The 24,472-nt window shown below is 39.8% G+C and overlaps 2 protein-coding genes across 5 annotated transcripts in view; both read left to right on the forward strand.

Moving 5' to 3' along the window:
• The window catches only part of DNAJC6 (DnaJ heat shock protein family (Hsp40) member C6), a 49,839-nt gene extending 39,344 nt beyond the window's left edge, over window positions 1-10,495 (forward strand). For all 3 annotated transcript variants that reach the window (XM_072419407.1, XM_072419406.1, XM_072419405.1), the window contains 6 exons: window positions 485-550; window positions 1,058-1,192; window positions 2,765-3,016; window positions 4,234-4,379; window positions 5,938-6,114; window positions 7,763-10,495. In XM_072419407.1, coding sequence (XP_072275508.1) covers window positions 485-550; window positions 1,058-1,192; window positions 2,765-3,016; window positions 4,234-4,379; window positions 5,938-6,114; window positions 7,763-7,864 — 878 coding nt within the window. In that variant the 3' untranslated portion in view covers window positions 7,865-10,495. The remainder of the gene's footprint in view (window positions 1-484; window positions 551-1,057; window positions 1,193-2,764; window positions 3,017-4,233; window positions 4,380-5,937; window positions 6,115-7,762) is intronic.
• Window positions 10,496-14,366: 3,871 nt separating this feature from the next.
• Window positions 14,367-24,261, forward strand: LEPROT (leptin receptor overlapping transcript). 2 transcript variants are annotated; one of them, XR_011921879.1, is made up of 5 exons: window positions 14,367-14,512; window positions 15,769-15,844; window positions 16,627-16,813; window positions 21,898-22,064; window positions 23,894-24,261. XR_011921879.1 is itself a non-coding variant. In XM_072419408.1 (4 exons), exons 1-4 carry the CDS (start codon window positions 14,497-14,499, stop codon window positions 22,012-22,014), a joined length of 396 nt encoding a protein of 131 aa, XP_072275509.1. In that variant the 5' UTR covers window positions 14,367-14,496; the 3' UTR covers window positions 22,015-24,261. The 2 variants fall into 2 exon arrangements, 1 of the variants encoding a protein (XP_072275509.1); XM_072419408.1 differs by having other exon boundaries at window positions 21,898-24,261.
• The last annotated feature ends 211 nt before the right edge of the window (window positions 24,262-24,472 follow it).

The following is a 24,472-nucleotide window of genomic DNA, read 5'->3' on the forward strand; positions in this document are numbered from 1 at the left end:
TTGGGAAAACAATGACTATTCTTGAGGCCAAGTCACTCCATCAGCAATGGAATCCTCCGGGTATCCAATCACCTGTATGAAATCCTCCCTTGCTGGTATGCAATGATTCTGAATCTTCCTCGTTAGTAAAGGGCAGCAAGGGAGTGACTTTTCACTGCTCCAAGTAGCAGGGGAGGGACTCCATTAAAGAAATATTCAGACCTTTAGCAAGTTGTCCCCAATAGCAGGATTTGCTCATACGTCGTGACTTTTAGATCTAAGGGGTTGACACACAAGGACTTCTACAAAAATAAATTGTGTAGAGATGCATCAACAGCTAACCAGAAGTTGAGGACTGGTTTGAGTGATGCCTAGTATGCATTATATGGGGTATTAAATCCTGTGTAAAATATACATCCTTCATAGTTTAAACAAAGTTTCTCTTGGATAAAATACTGTAAATTGATATGAATCAAGCAGCAATTGTTCATTATTTTTGTTTTAGCTCCTCCATCTGTGTCTATCCAACCGGATGTGTCTTCAACATGGGACTGGGGTGCTTCATCTCAAGGTAAAATTCAAAATACAGATTATTTTTATTCTTTCATTTTTGCATTTATATCTATTTTTTTAAAGAGTTTTGAAGGTACACATACATACCCCATCTCTATTTCATGAGTAGGAGAACAAGGGACACATACTTGGAAGTTCCACAATAAAGGGTCTGTAATATATGAATATTGCAGTGCAAAACATTTACAATGGCCCTGCGGGTGTGCATGTAAAACAATATCCTTGGTATCTATACTATACAACCGTTACTGGGAGTTTAGCTTTAAAAAAGCAGTACAGTTCCTTGAATGTAGAGGCAACATAGATGCTACTGCTGTCACTGCCCCATATAAACACATATCAGATATATCAGTACAGTCTTCCAAGTGTTAGAATACATGGCTATCCCAATCAGAATGTACCCATTAACCATCATAGCATGCTATAATATTGCAATGCTAGTTTTATTTACCCACAATGTTTGAATAATGCATAATAGGTTATTTTTTGCTTTAACATTCTGCAGGTGGTTTAGGAGTAGGAAGCAGGTCAGGTGCCACAACTCCTACAGGCTCCCCTCATGGCACACCAATACACCAGTCCAAGCCACAGAGCCTTGATCCATTTGCTGACCTTGGGAATCTGGGAGCAAATCTTACAGGTAATATATATATATTTTCATAAACTATGTCCCTAGCTCTTTAATTGTGCCTCAGCTCAACGTGATTCTTGTCACATTGGGTAGAATTGAACAACGTAAAATGAAGGGGACATGAAATTTATTTCAATGTGGCGTGTAGAACACTGAACATAAATGTATTGTAAAAGATGACTGATGCAAATCTTCTATGTTGATGTAGTAGTTCATTATTTCAATTAGGTATTTTAAAGAGGAGATGAACACTGGAAATTGTGTTAAAAAAAGGAAAAAGAGGTCAAAGGACTGGTCTCCATTATTGTATGTAGTCCCCCTGCATCTGATCTTTCCCTCATTACTTACAATTCCTTCTTCTGCACTGTGTCTTTTGGTAGGCATGGTGGAGTTTTACTTCTACATGTCAAAGACTCAAGGAGAAAAATGAGCAGCTTGGCAAAGAGCAAAGAACTGGTATTGCCTGTGGTCTCCCTGTAGCTGATCTTTCCCCATTACTTACAATGCTTTGGTTTACACCGTGTCTTGGTAAATGTAGACCTTTACTTCCTCATGTCAGAGCCTCCAGCAAGGAGAACAATGGGGAGCATAGTAGTGACATCATCAAATCACATTCCAAAACCCCAAACACTAGCAGAGGCAGCAGTGCCTTGAATTGCCCAATGCACCTAAACACCTAAAGGACCGGAATGCAAAGGAGCAGCTAGGCACAATCACATATCGTACAGTGTATTGCTATTTTCAGGAGAGATTGCAAAAAAGTAAACCTTTCTTTTTACTATTTCCAGGTGGTCCCCATAGCATAGCAAATCTTTTATGTTCAGTTTCACTTTAAAGATTTCTTTAAGTTGGATGATGTGTGAGTGAGTAGATGTAGCAATAACAGAAGCTAGAATACTTAAGCTTCCAGGAGATTTTACTACAGAAGAATTATAGGGGACTATTCATACATTTTACAACCTCCCTCTATTTTGTGTTCACCTCTTACATTACCTGTTGTCAATTTGGACAGAGGTTGTTTCAATTTGTAAGCAAGAACCAGTAACAGCGACCACTGCATTCATACTGTATACATTAATATTGGCAGAACCAAAGTAAGGGCCATTCAGACCTGTGGTGAGCCAGTGTTATGTTGCGGTGTAACCCAACCCTGGGAATAATTTTTTTGCATGCAGCTGCACACAGCCCCCCACCATCCCCTTCCCCTTTTATTCTCCTTACCACTGCTCCATTTTCACCCCTTTTGCTGCAGCCAGCATTGACAGATCACTTTCTGTGACCTGGGGGAGCAGTGAGTCACTTCCTCAGTCACCGGACAGTTCTCCACTCCAACATTTGGTCAAATGCTTGAGCACAATTTAGAAGTTCAATATGGTTTGATTTAAATTAGTTTTAGGGGGTTTGTAGACTTGTCACTTTTCTTGCCATCGACTAGGGGACTATTGAACAATAACCTCTATTACAAGGTGGACATGTCTGTTGGGTGTTAGATCTAATTTTACACAACATTGGGAAACTTGTACCCTGCGCAATTTCTAAAATCAATGTCTTTGTAACTAATGCTAAATGATTTCTTTTTAGGTGGCTCATCCTTTGCAAGTAAACCTACAACACCAACAGGCTGTGGAGGTGGATTCCCACCCGTGGGTTCACCGCAGAAGCCATCCCCACAGCACGGCTGGCAACCGAATACGGGATACTCCTGGCAGCCACATTCCAAGCAACCGCAAAATGCTACGCACTCCTCACCCCAAAATAGACCAAATTACAATATTAGCTTTTCCACGGCGGGTGGCGGACACAATGACAAAGGGAAACACCCACCTGGCCCTGGTGAGTTCATTTGAGAAGATTGTTGTTCATGTGCGCAGATTTCCATGTGAATTTTCAGTTTTAGGTTTGCTAACTTTTCCAGCATATCAGGAAAATGTTGAAATGGATGTAAATACAAATACTAAAATCTCAATAAAAGTTATCATATTTTTACAAATAATAATACCTGATGACCCTACAATGAAAGTCCATGAATTGAACCTTTTATATCCAATCCCATTATTCTTCTGGGTTGTTTTCCCAATGTTGATAAGTGCCTGTCACAGTGCATATTGTACATGGTGTACTCAGGAACTCAACAGGCAAAAATGGAAGGAAAATTGGTGAAAACTGTATTTTATTTAAGAACATAAAACACTTCATTGATTCACAGTGTATTAGCAAACTGAGTGTATGTGTGACATTTGGTTGGTGATTTAAGAAGCTTACAACCTTAATCTTGTGAATCCTCTATATTTGACCTAACCTCTGTGCTTGAAGAAATCCTATTGTAATCTACTCAATTGGTCAAAGGTTTCTAATCAAACACTGGATCAATTTGGATAAGGCGGGGAAGGGTCAGTTTGCTGTATTCCTTTTGGATAAATTTCCCCATCACTTTTTACAGGGCATGAACTCATGGGAAATCCATTGGCTACACAGTTAGATTGTGGAAGGGTTAGGTTAGTGTCGGAGGAGGGAATCTGTTGCAGATACTGTACACCCTACCTGCCCCAGTGACAACAACACCCCCACGCAAGGCCACCATCAGAAATTTCTGGGCCCCATATTAAGTAAACTTGCTGGCCACCCCACCTCTATGTCTAAAAGTTCCAACGGGGACTTATGTACCAGGACTTTTGATAGATGTACCCCTTGTCCACATCTTGATGTCACCCCTGTTACCCAATTATTGTACAACCTTCACAAGAATAGGAAGTTAGTCGAAATCTTTTCAGCTGGGTAAGATCAAAAAATTAGACCTGATTGGTTCACTTGTACCTCCTAAGATATGTTCACCCGTTACTCCTATATCCAAAGCTAAAAAGATATTTGGCTGACGTATAGTTCTACATGAGTTTACTTCTCTCAATGACCAAAATAGTACAGCACTGTTTTTATTGTTTTTTCTTTACACAATTTTGGAATAGCAATTTTGTTTTAGATAATGAAATGGGGGAAAAAATGTTTTTTTTTCTTAACATTTAGCATACACAATTGTTTTTTTTATCTTGCAGACCCCAAACAAAAGACATCAGACAATTTTGAAGACCTGCTCTCCAGCCAAGGATTTAACGCTCACAAAGAGAGGAAGGGACCCAAAACTATTGCAGAAATGAGGAAAGAAGAAATGTCGAAAGAGATGGATCCAGAGAAACTGAAGGTCAGCTCATAGCAGGCAGACATGTTCTGTATTTCATTGGGGGATGTTGAATTGAATGGTCAAAGTCTAAAAATGTCTGAATTCGCATTCTGAAAATCTTTTGCAAATGCTGCAATGGTGTCTTTTAAAGTGATACCTGTCATCTGTCATAACAAAATTAGAAAAGGAAACCCACAAAAAAAGACTATTACCTTATACTTACCTGTTCTGCTACCCATTCCTGGAATCTTTTCACTTTGCAGAGCTTATAGAATATTTACATCCAACTACGATGGTTTCATCCACATTCCCCTAGATCAATGGGAGACAATGCAGGATTGTACTGATGTAGAACTTCTGGGTCAGGAAAGTAAACAACTGATTGTTTTGCTTGAGGAAGCCCCAGTAGGTTTTTTCTTGATTCTATATTTTTACATAATGTTAGAATTCATTTTTCATTCATTCATTTTTTTTAACTCAAGTATGTCGGATAACAAAAAAAGCATTGGTGAACAATATGGGACTTGGATAGGGGTGCTCTGTGACTGCTTTACCTATGGAGGTGTACTGGATTAGTATGGTAGCTGTCAAGTAAAGAAAAGGTCTCAAAAAATGAAAAAAAGGCAACACATTTAAGTTTATCCTTTTTCCGGTCTTAAGTCCTGAAATCCATAGGTTTTTGTATTGTAGGTTCAAGAATATTTACATCCAACTACTATGGTTTCATCCTTCATCCCCTACATCAGTGGCAGACAATGCAGAATTGTACTGATGTAGCACTTCTTCTACAAACAGGAAAATAAAGGAAAATAAACAACTGTTTTGTTTGCTAGAGGAAGCCCCAGTAGTTTTATCTCTCTTCTATATTAGAAAATGTAGATGGATAATGTTAGAATTCATTTTTTGTTAACTCAAGTATGTCGTGTAACACAAAAAGCATTGGTGAGAAATATGGATACTGTTTTACCTGTGGAGGTGTACTGGGTTAGTATGGTAGCTGTCAGGTAAAGAAAGGTCTCAAAAAATGAAAAAAAGGCAACACGTTTTAGGTTATTTTTTTCAGGTCTTAAGTCCTGAAATCCATAGGTTTTTGTACTGTAGGTTCTAAAGACCAGGTAGGAACATTGACCAGAGTTAGGCTTCTCCAAACATTGAAAAAAAAAGGTCTAACCCTGAAACACATTGGGTATCTGGTACATGGCAATCATCTTTAAAAGCATACATATTCACTATAAAAAATTGTGGGACTTCAATGGTACCAATCATACACATAAATTATAATATAACAAACTTTTATTTACAAATTTTAAAAAAAATTACATCTACATGCGACCACATTATTAATACGTCATTGTTTGTGACAATTGTTCAATCGTTGTTTCCTAACGTGTTTTGCTTAAATCCCTTTTTCCAATTCAGTAGTTCTTATGAAGAGTAAAGTTTTTTTTTTTTATGGTTCTCAACCATCATCAAATAAAAGCAGGCAAATTCCTTACAAACAAAATGTATCCATGACAATGGAAAAAAGTTTTATGTATATCTTGTGTTTTGATATGGATATATTCCTTTCTCCTAATAGCTTTTGGACTGGATTGAAGGCAAAGAGCGGAACATCAGAGCCCTGCTCTCTACAATGCACACTGTGCTCTGGGAAGGGGAGACAAAGTGGAAGGCAGTCAGCATGGCCGACTTGGTGACACCGGAACAAGTGAAGAAAGTGTATCGGAAGGCCGTGCTGGTGGTTCATCCTGACAAGGTAAAATCACATTATCAAGCTTTCACCAAGTCTACCAACTTTATCATTAAAATATAAGTAATTTTGGCTATTAGTACATATTCTGATGATCAGAGATGAGTTGGGTGGTTTAGGAACTTGATTTCACCAAAATATTACCAATCATTTAGTGCAGGCATGGGGCAAACTTTTGGCTTTTTATTCCAGCAAGCTTTTACATGTAATGTTTATCAGTTCAAACAAACACTTTCCATCCATCTGATACTGGCCCTAAAAAATTGTGGCCCCCTAGCCAAAAAGTTTGCCCTTCCCTGGTTTACCTTCTAAGGCAAAATGTGTGTAAAATGTATTCTTTTTCCTGTCATTTTTTTTAAAGCAGTGTTTCTCAACCAGGATCCTGTGAACCCCAGGGTTCCTCCAGAGTTTGCAATGAGCAATTTGTGCCCCCGTTTTGCAATGAGCAATGTTCTTTTTTTGGCTATGTGTAAGGGTGACATTCTTCCCAATGGCCAGCAATGTAAGAGGAATTATTCCTACTGATCACCTAGCTAATGTACTGTGCTGTGGATATAGGAATTATAGCAAGGGTTTGCTGAAAACCTGAAAGTTTTTTTCAAGATTTCCTCCATGTTAAAAAGGTTGGGAAGCTCTGATTTAAAGGATGCATTTTTTTGGAGGGGGTTATATCTAGAGTTGTGTAGATGAAAGGAGCTTCTGGAACCTTCAGGGGCAATTTAAACCATCTTCAGTTGACCTAATAATTGACCCCAATTATTATTATTATTATTATTAATAAACAGGATTTATATAGCGCCAACATATTATGCAGCGCTGTACAATAAATAGGGATTGCAAATGACAGACTAATACAGACAGTGATACAGGAGGGAAGGACCCTGCCCCGAAGGCTTACAATCTAGCAGGAGGGGGAATTTCACCACAATAGGATGGGAGATATGTAGTGGTGGGAAGTAGTGGTGGTTTCAATTGACAGAAGAAGACGGGTAGGCAAGTTTGAAAAAATGGGTTTTGAGCGCTCTTTTAAATGAGCAGAAAGTAGGAGCAAGCCGAATGGGACGAGGAAGACCATTCCAGAGAGTTGGAGCAGCTCTAGAGAAGTCTTGTATCCGTGCGTGTGATGAGGTTATGAGTGAGGAAGTCAGTAGTAGGTCATTGGAGGAGCGGACAGAGCGTCAGGGGGAGTATTTTTTAACCATGTCAGAAATGTAAGTGGGACAATAACCCCAATGCATTTGCAATGCATTTAACCCAAATTTAGGAAAATTTTTGAAAAGATCTATGAGGTTTTAGGGAAAATAAAATTCTCAGTGTTGTTCAATCCTGACTGCAAAAGCCTATCTATAGACATAAAAAATAGATTGCAAGAATATTTTTTGCATTTCTCAATGTGTTCTGGTGCATATTAAGTTCTAAATATGAATGGTCAGGTTATGTAGGCTTTTAGCTTTGGAGAACAGGAACTGATATATTTGGCCAATATTTCCAAAGTGCATCTGGGATATTTGAGATATATAATGTTAAGTTCCTGCAGATCATTCAATCCCCATTTATTGATATAAATTTGCCCTGCATCATCTATAAGTACTGCCTCTTACTTGTTCTATACCATAAGTTGAGTTATTAATATTCTCCATTTTTTCTATCACAGGCCACAGGACAGCCATATGAGCAATATGCAAAGATGATTTTTATGGAGCTAAATGATGCCTGGTCAGAATTTGAAAACCAAGGACAGAAACCATTATATTAACCATCGACTTGCAAATCCCCCCCCCCGTAGCTTCCGTCAAGTAAAAGATCCATCCATGAACATAAAATATCACCTTGAGTTTTATTTTTTTTTTTTCTTTAGACACCTGAGTATGATCTTAATTCAGTTTCCTCTCCGTCGAGGGGGAGATGATGTGACTTTTGCATTTTGCACTCTTCTCGTAGCAGTAATTATGGTTGTCTTATTGCCCCTTTCCTGATGTATTTTTTATTTATATATTTATTTATTTGTAAATGGGTTTTAATTAAGGTCCTGAAGTTGAAAGATGTAACTTAAAGGCCAGCTCCACACGGAAACCATGTTTTGGTATTTGATAAGCAGCTGTGGTTTAGATCGGATGCCAGCTTCTTATTTCCATATGGGAAAATCTACTAAGGCTCAGTTCAGATGAGCAGTGAGGTTGCAGTGCGTTTATTACTTCCTCATGTGAAGTGCACATGTAGCTTCATCACGCATGGCCACCCATAGGATATACTGTAAATGGGGGTGGTGGTGAACAATTCAATACCGCCCACTGTCAAATGTTGAAACACTGGATCAATAGGAACAAGAACAGTGGTTTTCAAATTTGTAGAGGACATTGTTTGCACTGTGAACTTTCTGGAAGTGAAAGGAAATCTTTAAAGTGGCAAAGAGATGACTAAAAAAATCGCTTTAGAAATACTTTAAGTTGTTAATCTAATTTCAAAATTTCTTGCTAAAAGAATATCTGGTGGTCCTATCATGCAAATCCCTGTTCGTGTTATTGTTATGGGGTGGTAAGATCTTTTACATTGTCACACACGTTCCTGGTGGAAACTTTAGCTAGCTGTACCTGTGTTCAGGAATGCTGATTGAAAGAACTTGAGTAGTTTTGAGATACAAGAAAGGATAAAAAAAGAATGGTCCAGGTTTTTGAGTGGATTTGGCCTTTAAACACAACCTCATAACAGTTATATGTGCCTGCTTTTTTTTCCTGTTTTCTATGTTTGCATACCACCGCATAACCTGACAAATACATATTTGAAATGGCATGCTCTGTTTTACAGCTTCCTTATTGGAAGATTAAAATAGGATATCGGGTAAAGAATATTGTATATTCATCTGTGCACCTAGAGGGATTAGTGGCCATAGAGGCTGAATTGTGACCGGCTACGAACAGCTAAAGGTCTTGGAGACCCTTTGGGTCTGTGATCCAAGATCTTTGTAACATGAAAGTCCACATTCCATCCATTGTTAAGCTATGTACACAGGGCATATGATTGTTGCCAGAGATAAGTGGTAGTCCTGGGGCGTGAATTTGATGTGTACAACAGTCCACCATGGCGGATTGATAAACGTCCAGTTGGGAACAATCACTGTTCATTCATATGGAGTAGAGCACAGCGGGGTGCTGCTTGCTTGACTCCCCCCCCTCCATAGAACAGAATGGTGCTATGTGTACAGAGCTTCTTCATTCATCTGTCAATGAAAATGATCACAAAAGTTAATTTTCAGTGGCAGTCATCTGACGTCTGTATGGGGCTTTACTCTGATCTGCCCCCTGCTGCTCTTGTCCTCAGCCCACACCCTTACCACATACCTGGTACTGCTAGTTGCAGGGAGCGTGTAACCATTTCTCCTTTTAGTATTCAGAGATTGGATATGATAGGCCAATCTCTGGCCCTGAGAAAAGGGTAAAAAAGCAAGCAGATCATAAAACTATGTAAGCTCCAACAATGGCTATCATGGAGCTTAAACATGGCTCCAGCAGACTTTCATATTTGGGGATATCATGCACCATGGTCCCTAATTTGCCTCTTAGCATGTGCATGCTTCCATTTCCACAGTACTTTGTTTACAGACAAGCTTTACTAAGTTCCACTTCTCATGTAGCCCAAAAAAGCCTAGGCATGTGGTCACATGACTTCCATTAAATGGCTCATTTGGTGGGGATCACATGACCAAATGCCTAGGGTACAGCTCACGACTGGGACAGAATAGAACCCAGCATTTTCTTTTTACTGAAGGTAAGTATTTGAGCTCTTCTATTACTCTTTATTTATCTAGCACAGCAGTTTTCACTTAGCTAAGGGCCAAGTTTAAAAGTTTCAATAAAGCCATTAAGAGCAGGAAATTTAATAATGATTTTATTATTCTTAATACCAATATTTTATTTATGCCCATCATATAAACAAGCCCCATTGCAACAAATCAGGAATGCCGAACCAGACTGACCTTTCTTCAAATTGGTGTTTGAAAGACAATCATTTTGTTTACGTTTTTGGTTTACTTTTTTCTTTTCATTGCGTTTTTTGCTTTGATTTCTATGTACAGAACCTCTTTATCTGTTGTTTTTAATTCTATTTAATATTGCGATAATTGTAAAACCTTCAGAGAAATGGCAGGTTCTATATTTTTTTGTAATATGCAACCCCTCCTTTTCCCTGAACAACCTAACAATACAAAGTGTTCAGATCAAAGCAAATGAAGAGGTAATATAATAAGCAAATGAAGCATTTGAACAAACCATTGCTTGTCATATTTACTTGGAATGTGAATAATTCTTCTTCTTCTGTGATTTGTTTCTCATTTTATGTTTGTAGATATTCTTTGTGTGTTCTGGAACTATATAATAAAACAAAAACCATCCATGGGTTGTGTCTCTTGCTCCGCGCAGGCTCCTCACTGTGGTCACATGGTTTAAGCATTGTATCATGTAATAAAATTATCCTATCAGCAATTCTCCTGCAAAGTAACAATGTAAATGTTGAATACATTTAAGGAGAAGATCATTTTCATGCTTGTGGTTTATAGCAAGTGCAAAGCCACTTTTTATGCATTTTTATGCCACAGTAAGTATGACATTCCTATCATTACCTGGGGCTGTCTGGATTCTGGCAGCTATGTGGTAGGGGGGTTAGCCAGGAGGGGAGGCTACCCCTCTGCTTTATTGTTTCCTCTTTTCTCCCCAACCCCCAAATTAGGTTCCAAACTTTCATGGCTTCCTTTAGTTCCTAAAAAGTTTATATAGCCAAAATTGTATTTGTTTCATTAAAGAAAGACTCAAACCATTAAAGAAATACTCAAATGGGTGCCCCCATTTGATATACACCCCAGTAGTGGACATAGCTAACAGTGGCCCCTGTGCAGAACCGACTTTGGCATCCCCTGCCCAATACCCACCACTGGCTAAAGGGCCCTCTTGGTGTAGCAGCACACTTTGCACCTTCCTATGTCCGCCCCGCTGCACAAACTCTGATCTCGTGACCACTAGAACAGAGTCCGAAATTGATGGGATATCCAATATTTTACAGTCACCAAACAAAAACAGAGTGGAAATCTTCCATTTGGGATGCTTGTTGACAACCGTTTAAAAGAAATACCACAACTAGAAAGATTTTCATTCACTTCCTGTTTTCTTCTCAGTGATAGGAAGTGAGGGGAAATCTCCACAATGAAACACACTGGCAGCCGATGGTGGTTTTAAGCATTCACAACTCTATTCCAAAAAACTTGATTTTAGATGTACATTTTAAAATGTTTTGTAAATATGTTTTAATATGTACATCTAATGCACATTTTGTGTTTATTAAAGCAAATTTAAAATGAATATTTTGCAGTTTACCAGTCTTATGTGTGGTTGGTGCATTTGTTTCCATTTTCCAGGCTGAGAATATTTTTACACAAAATACCTTGATCTTGCCAGAAATCCTGTGTCCTGTGAAATGAAAAGAAAAAAAGAGAACATTTCTGTTATTTTCTAAACTGCTAATCTCTTCGAACCAGCATGCAATAGAGATGAACAAAGGCAGCCATGTTTATAGGTCCAGCTTGTATGACAACCACACATTCAATAAAAAAAGGAGTGTAGACACAAGGGACAGCAAGTGTTATTTACACCTCACATCTAGGGACTGGAAAATACAAAAAGTTTTTTTGGAAGGGTTTAGAATTGTTGTTTGCACATTTTAGTCTGAAGATCATGACATTTTATTATGCATTTAGAAAGCTTCCCAGGGTTTTCACCAACAATTAGCATGCAAAGAGAAGAGGCCCTGTATATGTCACAACTAACCCACTAGGGGTTGGTAATTGTTTCCCGTCCCCAGTGTGCAATCAGGTGCCCGAGTATGCTGTCACATGGGTTTAAACCACTTCTTTGCATTTTGGCGTAGTATCTGTCCTTATTGGTGGTTAGAAGTAGGAACAACCCTGCCGTCCTTACTAGAGAGATGGTATTGGATCAGTACCGCCTAACAAGAAATGGAACCAAATGGCAGAACCCAGGCTTAACTCCTCTGTGGCCAGACCAGCTTCCGTAACTCCCAGATGGGACCATGAAAACCCATAATCTGGCCGGGTAGTCTTGAGCTGCGCAGAATCCGCAGTGATTCGTCCCTCTGGGGGCACCTAAAAAAACACAATAGGCTTGGTCACCGCAATTTGTTTTCTGTGCACGGTGTATGTTCTATTTTGCTTGTTCTTTTTATGGCAAGGATTTTTTTTTATCTCTTGTCCAGTGGTTATCACTGAGCACTATTTAATTTGTTTTGTATCACTAGTGCGTTTTTGTATGTTGTCACTTGAACATAGGGTGCTGGTAACCTTTCACGCCCAGGCCTGAAGTTCTTTGGAGAGCTCCCTGGCCTTTTGGTTGAATGCGCTCTATTTGTGGGAGTCTTCCTTTGGAGGGGCTCCCAACTACTTGGTGGGATGGTTTCGGCTGGCACGCAAAGGAATTGGACCCACCTGGTTTCGGCCAGGTGGATCAAGTAACCTAGTCTCCCCCATCTGGAACATTATGCCCTGGGGGATCAGGAATAAGTGGTCTTCCTCTTTAGAGGAAAACCATAAAAGCACCCTAGTGCACTTTTATGTGTTAGGGTTTTTCCACTGACACTTTTTTTTTTACATACACCAGGGTTTTGCTCGGATAAAAATAAAGTGGGTATAAATTTAAGCAAGTCCTTATACCTAGACCTTCTGGGCAAACAGTGTTGGGAAGGGGTACAAAGCATTCAAAGGGATCGATACTACAAAATGATTAAACTTTATGTTGTAGAAATCTAGAGTGTGAAGGGTTGAGGAGAAGAGACAATGCAGGGCTGACACTGCTCAGTCCACAAAAATGTCAGCCCATAGGAGGATTTAGGAACTGATGAACAGGCATTTTCTTTACTTGATTTGTTTGGTCCTGACGTGCACTTTAAGATCCATATTTAGTATTCTAATACTGGATCAGGGTACTTAAAAGTTGCAAGAAAACTGTTTAAAACTTTTTAAATCCTTTGCTGTGGGGTGATGCTCTGTTTTAGTGTTTGGGAGTCAAAAAAAATGGCCTGCTTTGGCAGCCAAAGCCATGAAGGCCTTTTGTGAAAATCCACATATTAAAACCTATAGGCAGTGGAAGTTATATGTAAATTGCTTAGCTTGATAGCAAAGGCAGAATTTTGTAATGATAAAGGGCCCGTTTACATGGTTGTGTGCTTAATGGCGGTTGGCATGCTGCAAAGCCATGGCAACCCAATGCACCACAATGCAAATTAATGCACTGCCATGCTCCGCAGGTATGTTGTATGGTGCCTAGGGCACTCGTCAAGGTGGAAAGATAATTCACATGAATGAAAATCTCCACAACAGATGGCCCTGGTGTGAATGGGCTCCAAAGGTACTGTCCAGTCAGAACTAAAATGGCTGGTGTAAAGGAAGAGCTAAATTTGGTTAGCTTGTGCAGGTTCTATTAGAAGCAAAACAAATGTCAGCTATTTGGACTGATGTTTGTTAAAAGTCTGAATAGTAATTCCAGCTAAAGTGTACAAAACCTCTTCTGAGACCGGTTGCGTGCTTTGGGACGTCTAAATAATAAATTATGGATTCAACTGGACCAGTAGGCCTGGCACAAATGGAGGATGGACATATGCGTTATTTCATGAAAGGAAAGAGCGGGAATGCTAGGAAATGAAAAGCATTGCTCAGACCTATCGCCATAAGGGTCTCTTTGTTTTCACTCAATATTCACAAGTTGAACATTGCTGAAACACTCATAAACGTTAAAACATACAGGAACATCTATTTTTTCACATTTTATCAGTATTTTTTAAAATACTTTTTTGTGTTTTTAACTTTGCTGTTATATTACTGGCAACAGGTACAGTTTAGACTGTTTTTATTTTTTTTAGTTTTGCACTTTATTTTTTCTAATGAGTGTCCACCCCAGTGCCCCTCACATAGGTATGACACACAGGGTTGTCACATTCAAGTGACACACAAGACTTGCATGAGATAAACTAAAGGTACCTCAGTGCTTTGTCTACTTGACTGACAGGCAAATGACCAATAGTGAGTGAGCCAAACAAACCCTGTCCAATCAGAACGCGTCCACCCCTGTTACACTGATACCGCTGTCCAGTAATCTGCCAGTCTCCCATAATCTGCCAGGCAGTCGCAGCAACAACAAGGGGGCGGGCGAAGAGACTGTCTTTACCAATCAGCTGCCTGTTTCCCGTGAGTGATGGAAAGCTGGGACCAATCCTTGTGTCGAACAGGGGTCGCTGTCCAATCAGGGGCTGAAATGAGGTTTGCGGTGACGGCTCTTCCTGTTTCCTCCAGTGTCAGGAAGCTTGGAGTGTAAACACAGAGGCAGCAGGAACATGGCGGGGATTAAAGGTAATTGTACCGTTATCTTTCCCTATTGTGTTTCCAGACCCAGACTCGCTCCATATTCCATCCCCCCCAGGGCAGCACTGCAACATAACATGCTGTCTCCCCAGCCACATAACACATTTGGTCCACACAATATTGCTTGTACTTCCGCATACTGCATCTAGGCTGGTCACACACTGTTGTCAGACACTGATCACGTGATGATAGGGCCTTATACAAAACCAATAAAAGTCTGACATCAGTGTTTGCAGGACAGAAGCAGGTTGGGGTGAAATGTAAGCTCTTGCAATGTTTTGGCTTTAAAAACTTTATTTCCAGACATATGTTGTCTTTGATTTATTTTTACAATGTCACCCATGTCAGGTTTCCATTCTCTGTGACCCCCCCCCCCGAGCAGATTCACCCCTCTCTTTGTCCCTCTGAACGCTGTCTCCAGGACATAGAATTTAGGGAAGTTTTCAGTGGTTACAGAGTGGAAATCCCTTATCCCTTAAAGAGATGTCACCTGGACACCAACAGCAAAAGAAAAAAGACTTGAAAATTTTAGTTTTAGATATTTAAAGTGGAATTGTTACTGAAATGGGAGGTCTGCATACACTGTCCCCCTTTGAAAAAGCCCACCTGTACAGTCCATGCCCCTACCGCTTAGATAAGGCCCACCTACAGCGATCAGGCCCTTCCCCCTTTGGGAAGGTTCACCTGTATTGTCTAGACCCCTTCCTAATCACCTGAAAAGGTTTGCCTGCACTACCTAGACCTCTCCTCTTTGAGAAGGCTCACCTGCATTGTCTAGGCTCCTCCCCTTTGAGAAGGCCTGCCTGCACTGCTTAGGCCCCTCCCCTTTGAAAAGGCTCACCGGCACTGCCTAGGCCCCTCCCATTTTAGAAGACTCACCTGCACTACCTAGACCCCTCTCCCTTTGAGAAGGCTCACCTGCACTATATAGGCCCCTCCCCCTTTGAGAAGGTTCACCTGCACTGCCTAGGCCCCTCCCGTTTGAGAAGGCTCACCTGCACTGCCTAGGCCCCTCCCATTTGAGAAGGCTCACCTGCACTGTCTAGGCCCCTCCCCCCTGTGAGAAGGTTCACCTGAACTGTCTAGGTTCCTCCCCTTTCGAACAAGCTGGGTTCTGCCTCCTTCTACACAGCATATGACATTCTACTGTCACTGGAAATGATCACAGAAATTTGATGTCTGTACCTCATTGTACTTTCTGTTAGTTGATTTATGTATAATTAATATTCCTTCTCTCCTTCCAGCACTGGTTGCATTGTCATTTAGCGGGGCCATCGGTCTCACCTTTCTCATGCTGGGATGTGCCTTGGAGAGATATAGGTATGCAGAATATTCCCTGTACTGTGTGTATATACAGGTGATGCGCTTAACAATTGCAGTGTAAAAATAAATTGCACAATAAAAAGCAAATCATTAAAAGTGCAGCTGCAGCAAAATATGTATGATTTATGTTTTTTTTTTTTACTGTCTGTTTCAACATTTAGATTGGGCAGCATCATTCAACCCGCTACCTCTGAGCCCACACTGCCATTGACTCGCTACCTGGGAGGTGTCACAACAAACCATTCTGATCTTAGAGTATTACTGCTCTGCACAGTATTAGTATGATACTAAAATGTTTGGCTTTGGTGCAACACCTCTCTCTGTTCCACCCATAGTCATCCAACCCAATTCCTGCAAGCCTTATATATAAGCTAATATAGGTTTGCAATCTGGGGTTGGGCCAGTACCCTGGCCGGGTCTCCCAGTACTAGTGGACAGGTTAGTGCTTGCACGTTATTACATGTACAGCGAAGAGGAAAGAGTCACCACCTTTTATTTAAATATTACAGCTGTGAGGGCTTTAGTTGGGGATGGGGGGGGGTTATTAAATAATAAAATGAAGCTGGGCTTCAAGTTGTTGCCACTCTTACATCTCGGTGTGACAGAATTGTCAGTGCTGGGAGTGGGGGATACAAAATAATCTGTGAATATGTTAAACATTACCATTGATTTTTTTATATGGAACCATGTAAATATTGAGTTAATATAATTTAGTTGTTGGTATTAGGACCAGGATCACAAGGAGATGGATTAATGTTGTGCATTTGTTTTCATTGCAGAGTTTACTGGCCCCTCTTCGTTTTGATATTTTATGTCATCAGTCCCATTCCGCACTTTATTGCCACACGACTCAGTGATGACACGGATGCAGCCAGCAGTGCCTGTCGGGAGCTGGCTTATTTCTTCACCACGGGGATTGTAGTTTCAGCGTTTGGCCTTCCAATTGTACTCGCCAGAATAGAATTGGTGAGTGATGGAATGCTGTTGTGTAATATAATTGTATATGTGTTAGGTGGTCATATCACGTGACATGCTGTACAAGGGGAAAAAGTTGAAGGGAGGTCGTAGGCAGAAGTCTGCAGGAGTAAAAAGACTCTGTTCATTATTCAGCAATGGCTACTATAACTATAACCAAGGTGAGCACTCAGGGGGCTAGTCCCAGGTGGTGCCATTTGGGGGGTGATGAGTTTACCATCTCTTCTCAACATATGTAAGGTCTCATTAATTAAAATTCTCGAAGACTGAGAAGATAGACTAGCACGGGTGATCAGCAAACCTGGAATGGATCTGGTCCTGGACTGAAAACATTTGCCAACTAATTTAACTAATTTTAAACTAATTTGCAAATATTTTTTTTTTATTTTGCTAATAGCAAAGTAAAAGAAATCCATTCAAGGTTTGCTGAATCCCCCAGAATCAACAATGCTAGTCTATCCTCTCCACTCTTGGGGAGATTTATTAAATCAGACCCATAGTCTCCTTCTGCTTCAAACCCTGAGGAAACTGCTTGAGAATTATTATTATTATTATTAATATACAGTATTTATATAGCGCCATCATATTACGCAGCACTGTACAAAGTCCATAGTCGTGTCACTAACTGTCCCTCAAAGGAGCTCACAATCTAATGTCCCTACCATAGTCATATGTGATTAATGTAGTCTAAGGTCAATTGTTAGGGAGAAGCCAATTAACCTAACTGCATGTTTTTGGGATGTGGGAGGAAACCGGAGTACCCGGAGGAAACCCACGCAGACACGGGGAGAACCTGCAAACTCCATGCAGATAATGTCCTGGCTGGGATTGGAACCTAAGACCTAGCGCTGCAAAGGCTTGAGTGCTAACCCCTGAGCCACCGTGCTGCCCTATGAGAATGTAGAATATGTTGTCTGTAGCAGTGAGGCTTGGACTTGGGGTGGCCAGGCTGCACCGTAATGTGGGAGAAGGACCTATATCATACTACAGAAATGACAAGACACAAATGACTACTTCTGACTGGAAATAAATATTTTAGGTGTTACACTGTGATTCGGGCCCTGTAGGTTTTTCTGCACATACAATATGTTAACAAAGCAAATTACATTTATTAGTATTTTAGTTATTTGGCTTTAAAGCTTATCTTCATCTGTAAATTAAACCCTCTCCCTTCCTTCCATCTTCCCCTCCCATATCTATTCTTACTTCTATTTACCTTATATATGTTGTATATAATGGTTATTCTGAACTCAAGTCCCATGTTAGGTCCCTCACCAGCCCTATTTCTTGAATACTGGGGACTGGTATTTCAATGAGCCCTCAGTGAGGCAGCAGTGCCCAGGCCAGGGAAACCCCAATGTTATCTTTTTCTAAATCCTAAGAAGAGCCTGCCATTGGACAGCAAATAGGGCATATTCACATCTTACATAGTTACATACCGGTAGTAAGTTGGGTTTGGATAAAGTCCATCAAGTTCAACCACTAGAGACATAGCTGATCTAGTGGAACGCAAAAAAAAAAAAAACTCTGGTACAGTTTGCTAAGGGGAAAAAAATTCCTTCCTGACTCCCATATCTTGCAGGTAATGATATGGGAACCAGTAGAAGGCCGTCAATCTGTCGTTAAGTTTCATTGTTTGGGTCCCGTGTCATCCCGCTATCTTTACTTGTCTTCTGCGTTCCTCTTCCTACGGCACCCGATCTCGTACTGCGCAGGCGCAAGATTGGGTGAAGTAGATGCGGGTAAAATCGGCAATTTTTTTCTTCCATTAAAAGAAGAGCTCTTCTGCGCATGCCTGAGACTAGGACGTGTGCAGAAGGAGCAGCCAAGAAGCCCCCTGGGATTCGTGACAAAGGTATCCCGGGAGGCTTTGCACCTTTCTGTCTTCATCGTAAAAAAAAAAAAAAAAATAGAATACATTTTTTACTTTTAATTAAAAGGTCATTACCCTTTTATGTAAAGTAAAAATTTTGGGTTTAGGTCTGGTTTATTTGCTGTATGAAAGTACTTCTGGGAAAAATAGATATGATACTGGCCTTCCCGACTTCCATAATGCAGGGGGGTCCCATCCTCCTGCCAACAAAATGCCAGGGAATGTTAAATAGCTCAAATCATAGAGAAGATTTTGCAGATCAGTGCAGAAATTTTCCACCAGTATTTATTCTATTTGGCATTCTCTGGAATCTGTCTGGAAGAAGGATGATGTCACTCTCACTTAGGCCATGTGGAAGGAACCTTGGGAAAGGTAAGTATTTTATCTGTATTATCTATAAACCATATACTGTCTTTTACTGGTTTGGGGAGGGGTGGGAGAATTCAATAAGCTGACCTTGTTACTGAGATGGAAGGTTTGCTTTAACAGCTGACATTTGCAGTGTGTTCCTTTACGCCTTAGTTAGGTTTAGATGATATTCCCTATGTGACCCCAGTTGTGCAGATGTTGATAAATGAACAAATTCCAGCTGTGTGTTATCCAGCCCCTAGATGGCAGCCCGAAGCCCTGAAATCATGAAGATAAGTATCTAAATAGGTCAAATCTCCTGTGCCTGCAAAAAAAGCATACTCTAGTTCTCACTCTTACTTCATCTGTCAGAGTAAAGCTCCAAGGAAATTAATTCTGTACTGAGGCTTCTGGCAAATCAGCCGTTAAACAGAATACTTGGCATGTGTTTTTTTAATCAGCCTTTAATCATACATGGTAAATTACAATATTTCTGATAAATTTAGTTGTTTTTAATTACTATTGAAGATTAAAGAATTATTGAAAATGATAAATACTTCAGTCTCTTATTCCCCCATACCCTCCTTTCTCCAAATCCTTTTTAACATACTCCTTAGGATGTAGATAGATCTTACCTTGTGAAAAAGGTATACTTACCCAAATAGGTAATCCAGGCCCCTCCATCCATCTCTCCTATCAAGGAAGTTGATTCACAATTGTGATGCCACCCATGCTGACCGGTCTCTGTCTGTCCCTTGTTGATGACATCATCTGCTGGTAGGCAGAGACGGTAAGGTGGACACCCGAGAAAGGACCTGACCAGGTAGTACACAGGGAAACAGAAGACCGAACTGGAGACTTATGTAAACTCCTACGCCATGAGATTGGCTTTAAAAAATTTTTTTTTTATTTTTACTTCCTTGTTACCTATTTGTTACCTGTTTACCTTTTATTTTAATAAAAGGGTGACAGCATTGTTCTGCAGAGAAATCACAGGACAGCATTGTTACCCTGTGGACAAGTCTAACTCCAGCTAATACGATTTAAACAATTGCAGCAACTTTTTGAAACCGTTTTAATAGCTGACTGTTGTAAACCCTCCTGGAGGTGTTATGTGATTTGGTCTTGTATCTTTACCTGACATTGCTGGACTTTTTCTAGGGCGATTGGACAAACCATGCCAGGATCACGGTGCTCTAATACTTTTCATCCAGCAAATAGGCATTATCATAGAGATGGTGGTTACCTCTGTGACCACCTTCCCAAATCCTCAGCTCCTTAGCATGGAGAAGGTGTTTTGCATTTCACAAAAGCCCATCTGTTAGATGATATTCAATTAAACTCCTGAGCAGTAACCCCGAGCCAGACTCGGGTAGTTAAAAAAAAATTACTTCCCTGGGAGTTCCCGGTGACATTGGTGCGTGTGTCGGTGCCTGCGAGGGAGCGTGGCGGGAATTTCAAATTATATTGTATTGGATTCAATACTAAATAACTGTAATAAATCCAATACAAAGTAATCATTATATATATATGCTACTGTACAGTTATATTACAGGTTTCAGTATTTTTGATTTATTTATGCACCCTTGTTTTTACAGATTTTTGTGTTTTTTTTATTTAAAGTTTAATAATAAATGTATTACATTTTATTATTGTATAATAATTATTGTAATTACATTTAATAATTATTATAATTATTAATAATTCATGGAAGGCAATGTAATGCTTTTAGACATAAATACAGACAGAAATTATCCGCCCAGGAGGTTAATGGGGAATAGCATATGTGCACATGCTTCCAAACTTTGGACAGAAAATGATTAAGAGCTACTCAAATACATGTACAATAATGAAGATTTTCCATCTTGATAAAGGTGTTTTTGGGTTTTACACTTGGTATTGAACGCTTCGGTCAAGTGAATTAATAAAGTATCGATTTATGGTTGATTCTATAAATTGATTGAATGGGCTTCTAGATGGAATGGGAAAAAATAACACATATATAGCCAGCCTTAGGTTAATGCGGAACTAAAATTGTACTTTTAGGAATCCACAATAAGGCAGGTCATTATTGCAGAAAGCAATACTAGCAATGCTTGTTTTGCAATAATCCCTCCTGCCTGCCTGACTTCTTAATGCACGTGACAGGAATGAATGAACTTCCCTGCGTCTGTGTAGGATTAGCATCATCCAGGCCCGGCCAATCAAGATGGCAAAAGATCTCCTGAAAGAGAGAAACGAAGAAGCTAGCGGGGTCTTGTTAGGGTACGGGTGAGTATTGCGGGTTGTAGCAAACTTTGGTGCATTGGCAAAACTATTTCCTTCAAAACTTCCACCCCAGTTTCATACACTTGTAAACTAATATACCAAAAATCTGGCATTTAGTATGTCAATTCTTTGGCTGCCTTCATAAATTTTGGAGCTTCTCTTGGCAATTCTTCATATATTGAAAGTGAATAGCAATCAGGTTTTTATTTACCATGTGATCAGGTTCAATATAAAATGTAACCACCAGGTGGAGTGGCAGAAACATAAGTAGAAATATTGGCCCTAATTTATTAAAGCTCTTCAAGGTTGGAGAGGATACACTTTTATCAGTGAAGCTGGGTGATCCAGCAAACCTGGAATGGATTTCTTACAAGTCATTTGCTATTTGTTAGTTTTGATCTGGTCCAGGATCCAAAACATTTGCTAACAAATGAAATCCATTCCAGGTTTGCTGTATCACCCAGCTTCACTGATGAAAGTGTATTTAATAAATCAGGCCTATTCTCTCTTAGTGTCGTAGAACTGCAATGACTCCTCTGGAGTCTTCATTCATGTTTTTGAGTAAATCCCTTTGTTTGTTTTGCAGATCTTATGGGGAGCCTGCGGCCTGGTCCTCGCCGGAAATGCCGTCATCTTCCTCACAATCCTGGGATTTTTCATTGTTTTTGGAAGAGGGGATGACTTTAGTTGGGAGCAGTGGTGAAAAGCCTGCTGCCCTCCCTTATTGTACAGACAGCTCCAGGCTGATCCTGTGTATGTATATACATGCCGTGTATAGTAATCCGGGCCTAATCTCTTGTACTTCACATTTATGAAACGTGTGAAAGGCTGTAAAACTATCAGCGTCTTTCTTACTTCCTTATTTGTTTAGTTTTGTGACTTTTTTTTTCTGCCATGATAAAAGCACTTTCTTTGAGAACCACAGATGTCCCACACATGCTTTCCAGAGCTGCTTCTACTTTAAAGAAGTCTTTTACTATTCAACCCTTAGGGGTCACAGTTTCTGGATTTTTCTTAATATTTATTTTTTACTTCTTGTTTAAACCAATGCACTTTTAAAGGATTGTAACCTTTCAAATAAAAAGTAAAATGTCTAGAAACGTCTGTACATAAGTACACATTCCCTTTTTCCAAATAGGGTTAATCCAATAGCCATGTAGGCAGCGATAAGATTACAGAAGTGCCTCTTATAAAGTTTTTCTTTTTTTTTTTTTTTCTTCAAATGTTACCATACCTTAAGAAGGGTCTTCTGTCTCCTAGATTGTGCTGACTTGGACCTAGATTGGCTCCTGAGTTCTAAATGAAAGCTGCACTCCAAACAGTTTCATACACAGATAAAATACTTACATGGGAGCTGTCTTAGGCTGTGTAGACACGTTCAGTTTTTTGTTATTGGAATCAATGTTTCATGATCATTACCAGCAACAAAAGAGTGACAGGTGAAAGAACGTGTGCTGTACACAAAGTGCCATTCTGTTCTATTAAGAGAGGAGGGAAGAGAACACACCAGTGGCACCCTACTGTACTCTTCCCAATTGACTTGTACAGCCGTTGTTCACCGTCAGGCACATTTTAGATTCTCGTCCCAGATTAGCCTGACTGTTCATATTGGGGAGAATCATCTGACATGTGTACACTGCCTTACCTGCTACAAAATTTATACCTGTGTCTGTCCTGAGATTTACACATCTCTACCAACACGGCACAGCCCATCTTGCAGGGTAGAGTCCTGTTAGCACGAGTAATGCAGCACAACCAACTGGCTCCTAGTGTTGCTTCCCCCTGTTCCAGTCTGTCCTTAGCTGCAAAGGGGGCTTGCATAAGGTCTGTTGTATCAAATTCAGCCTTAAAATTTTTACTTAGCTTTAGATAAGGCTAAAGGGGCATTAGCCCTATCCAAAGGTTTAATTTTACCCTTTGTTTTCATTTGGGAGATATTTTACTTCTTTTTGTGACAGAAAAGGTGGGATCTCCACAGTGCAGAACACAAATTATCTGTTAGGTTTCCTATATAAATATTTTAAAGGGGTTTAGCAGGAATTCCATTTTTGTTTATTTACTCCTGATCTAAAGAGAACCTCTTAAAAAGTACAGAGAACACTAAAATAACCATGTGCCAGAAAGCACCATGTTGTGTGTGAGTACATGCCAGTGCCTTGTTCTAATTTTCCTCGGAAATGTCTTGTATGGATTTATTGCCTTTGTTACATGTTAAAGATAAAAATGCATCCCATTCATTAATCCAATTCATGTATACCTATCATGAGAGTATTATAGGGGTTATTTGAGTTGCTCAGCCTGGCAACTCATTTATAGCATGGTAACCTTTTTAGATGAGGTTCAGCAGTGGCGACCCCTGCACTATTCTCATGACAGATGCCTATGATAGAGAACCAGTCACTTTGCCAGTTCAGTATATTATGTTATGGAGAGACCATATGTTATTAGCCTACCTTCCCACCTTTATATACTCTTTACCATACTCTGTGCTCATTTATGCCATTGCAATACACATGACCTTATCCCAGGGTGCAGCCCTGTGCTAACCTTAACACAGATTTTCTACTGCGTTTATTTTACAGAAGGAGCTGATTCAGTGGAAGGTGTGCAATTGTGGGCTTGCATTAAATTGTCCCTTTATCAATTTGGGGCAAAATGACTGAATTCTTGAATGACCTGAAGGAAAGCATCCGGGTTGAAGTGTTGAGTCCAGGGATTGACCCCAAGCTAAAAAAATTTGCAAATATCTACATACAACAATAACACTTCTCATTAGTGGTAGTTGACAAACTGCCCAATTTTGTCTGTTGGTGTTATCTTTCTACACCTAAAAAATGAAGGCTTTTTATGGCTTAATATATTTTTAATAGTAAATGCTGATGCTCTGAAATGCTTGTTTTTGTATATGTTTGTGAGGAATAAAACTTTTTACATCTTTTCTCATATTTAATTAGGACATAAAGAATTGTCTGGTGTTTTTCACCTTCTCAAACAGTGGGCATTGCCCATGGCTCTTTCATTCTGCCCAACTGGTCTCGAAGAAGCATTTTTGACTAACTGAGGGCCATTGTGTCATTTCCCTGTTGTTAAAAAAATGTTATTAAATTATACATAAAGGCACCAAATATAGGAGCACCACATCCCAAGATTCAAAACAAATA

Source organism: Pyxicephalus adspersus, chromosome 8 (genome assembly GCF_032062135.1).
Source record: "Pyxicephalus adspersus chromosome 8, UCB_Pads_2.0, whole genome shotgun sequence".
Lineage (NCBI taxonomy): Eukaryota > Metazoa > Chordata > Amphibia > Anura > Pyxicephalidae > Pyxicephalus > Pyxicephalus adspersus.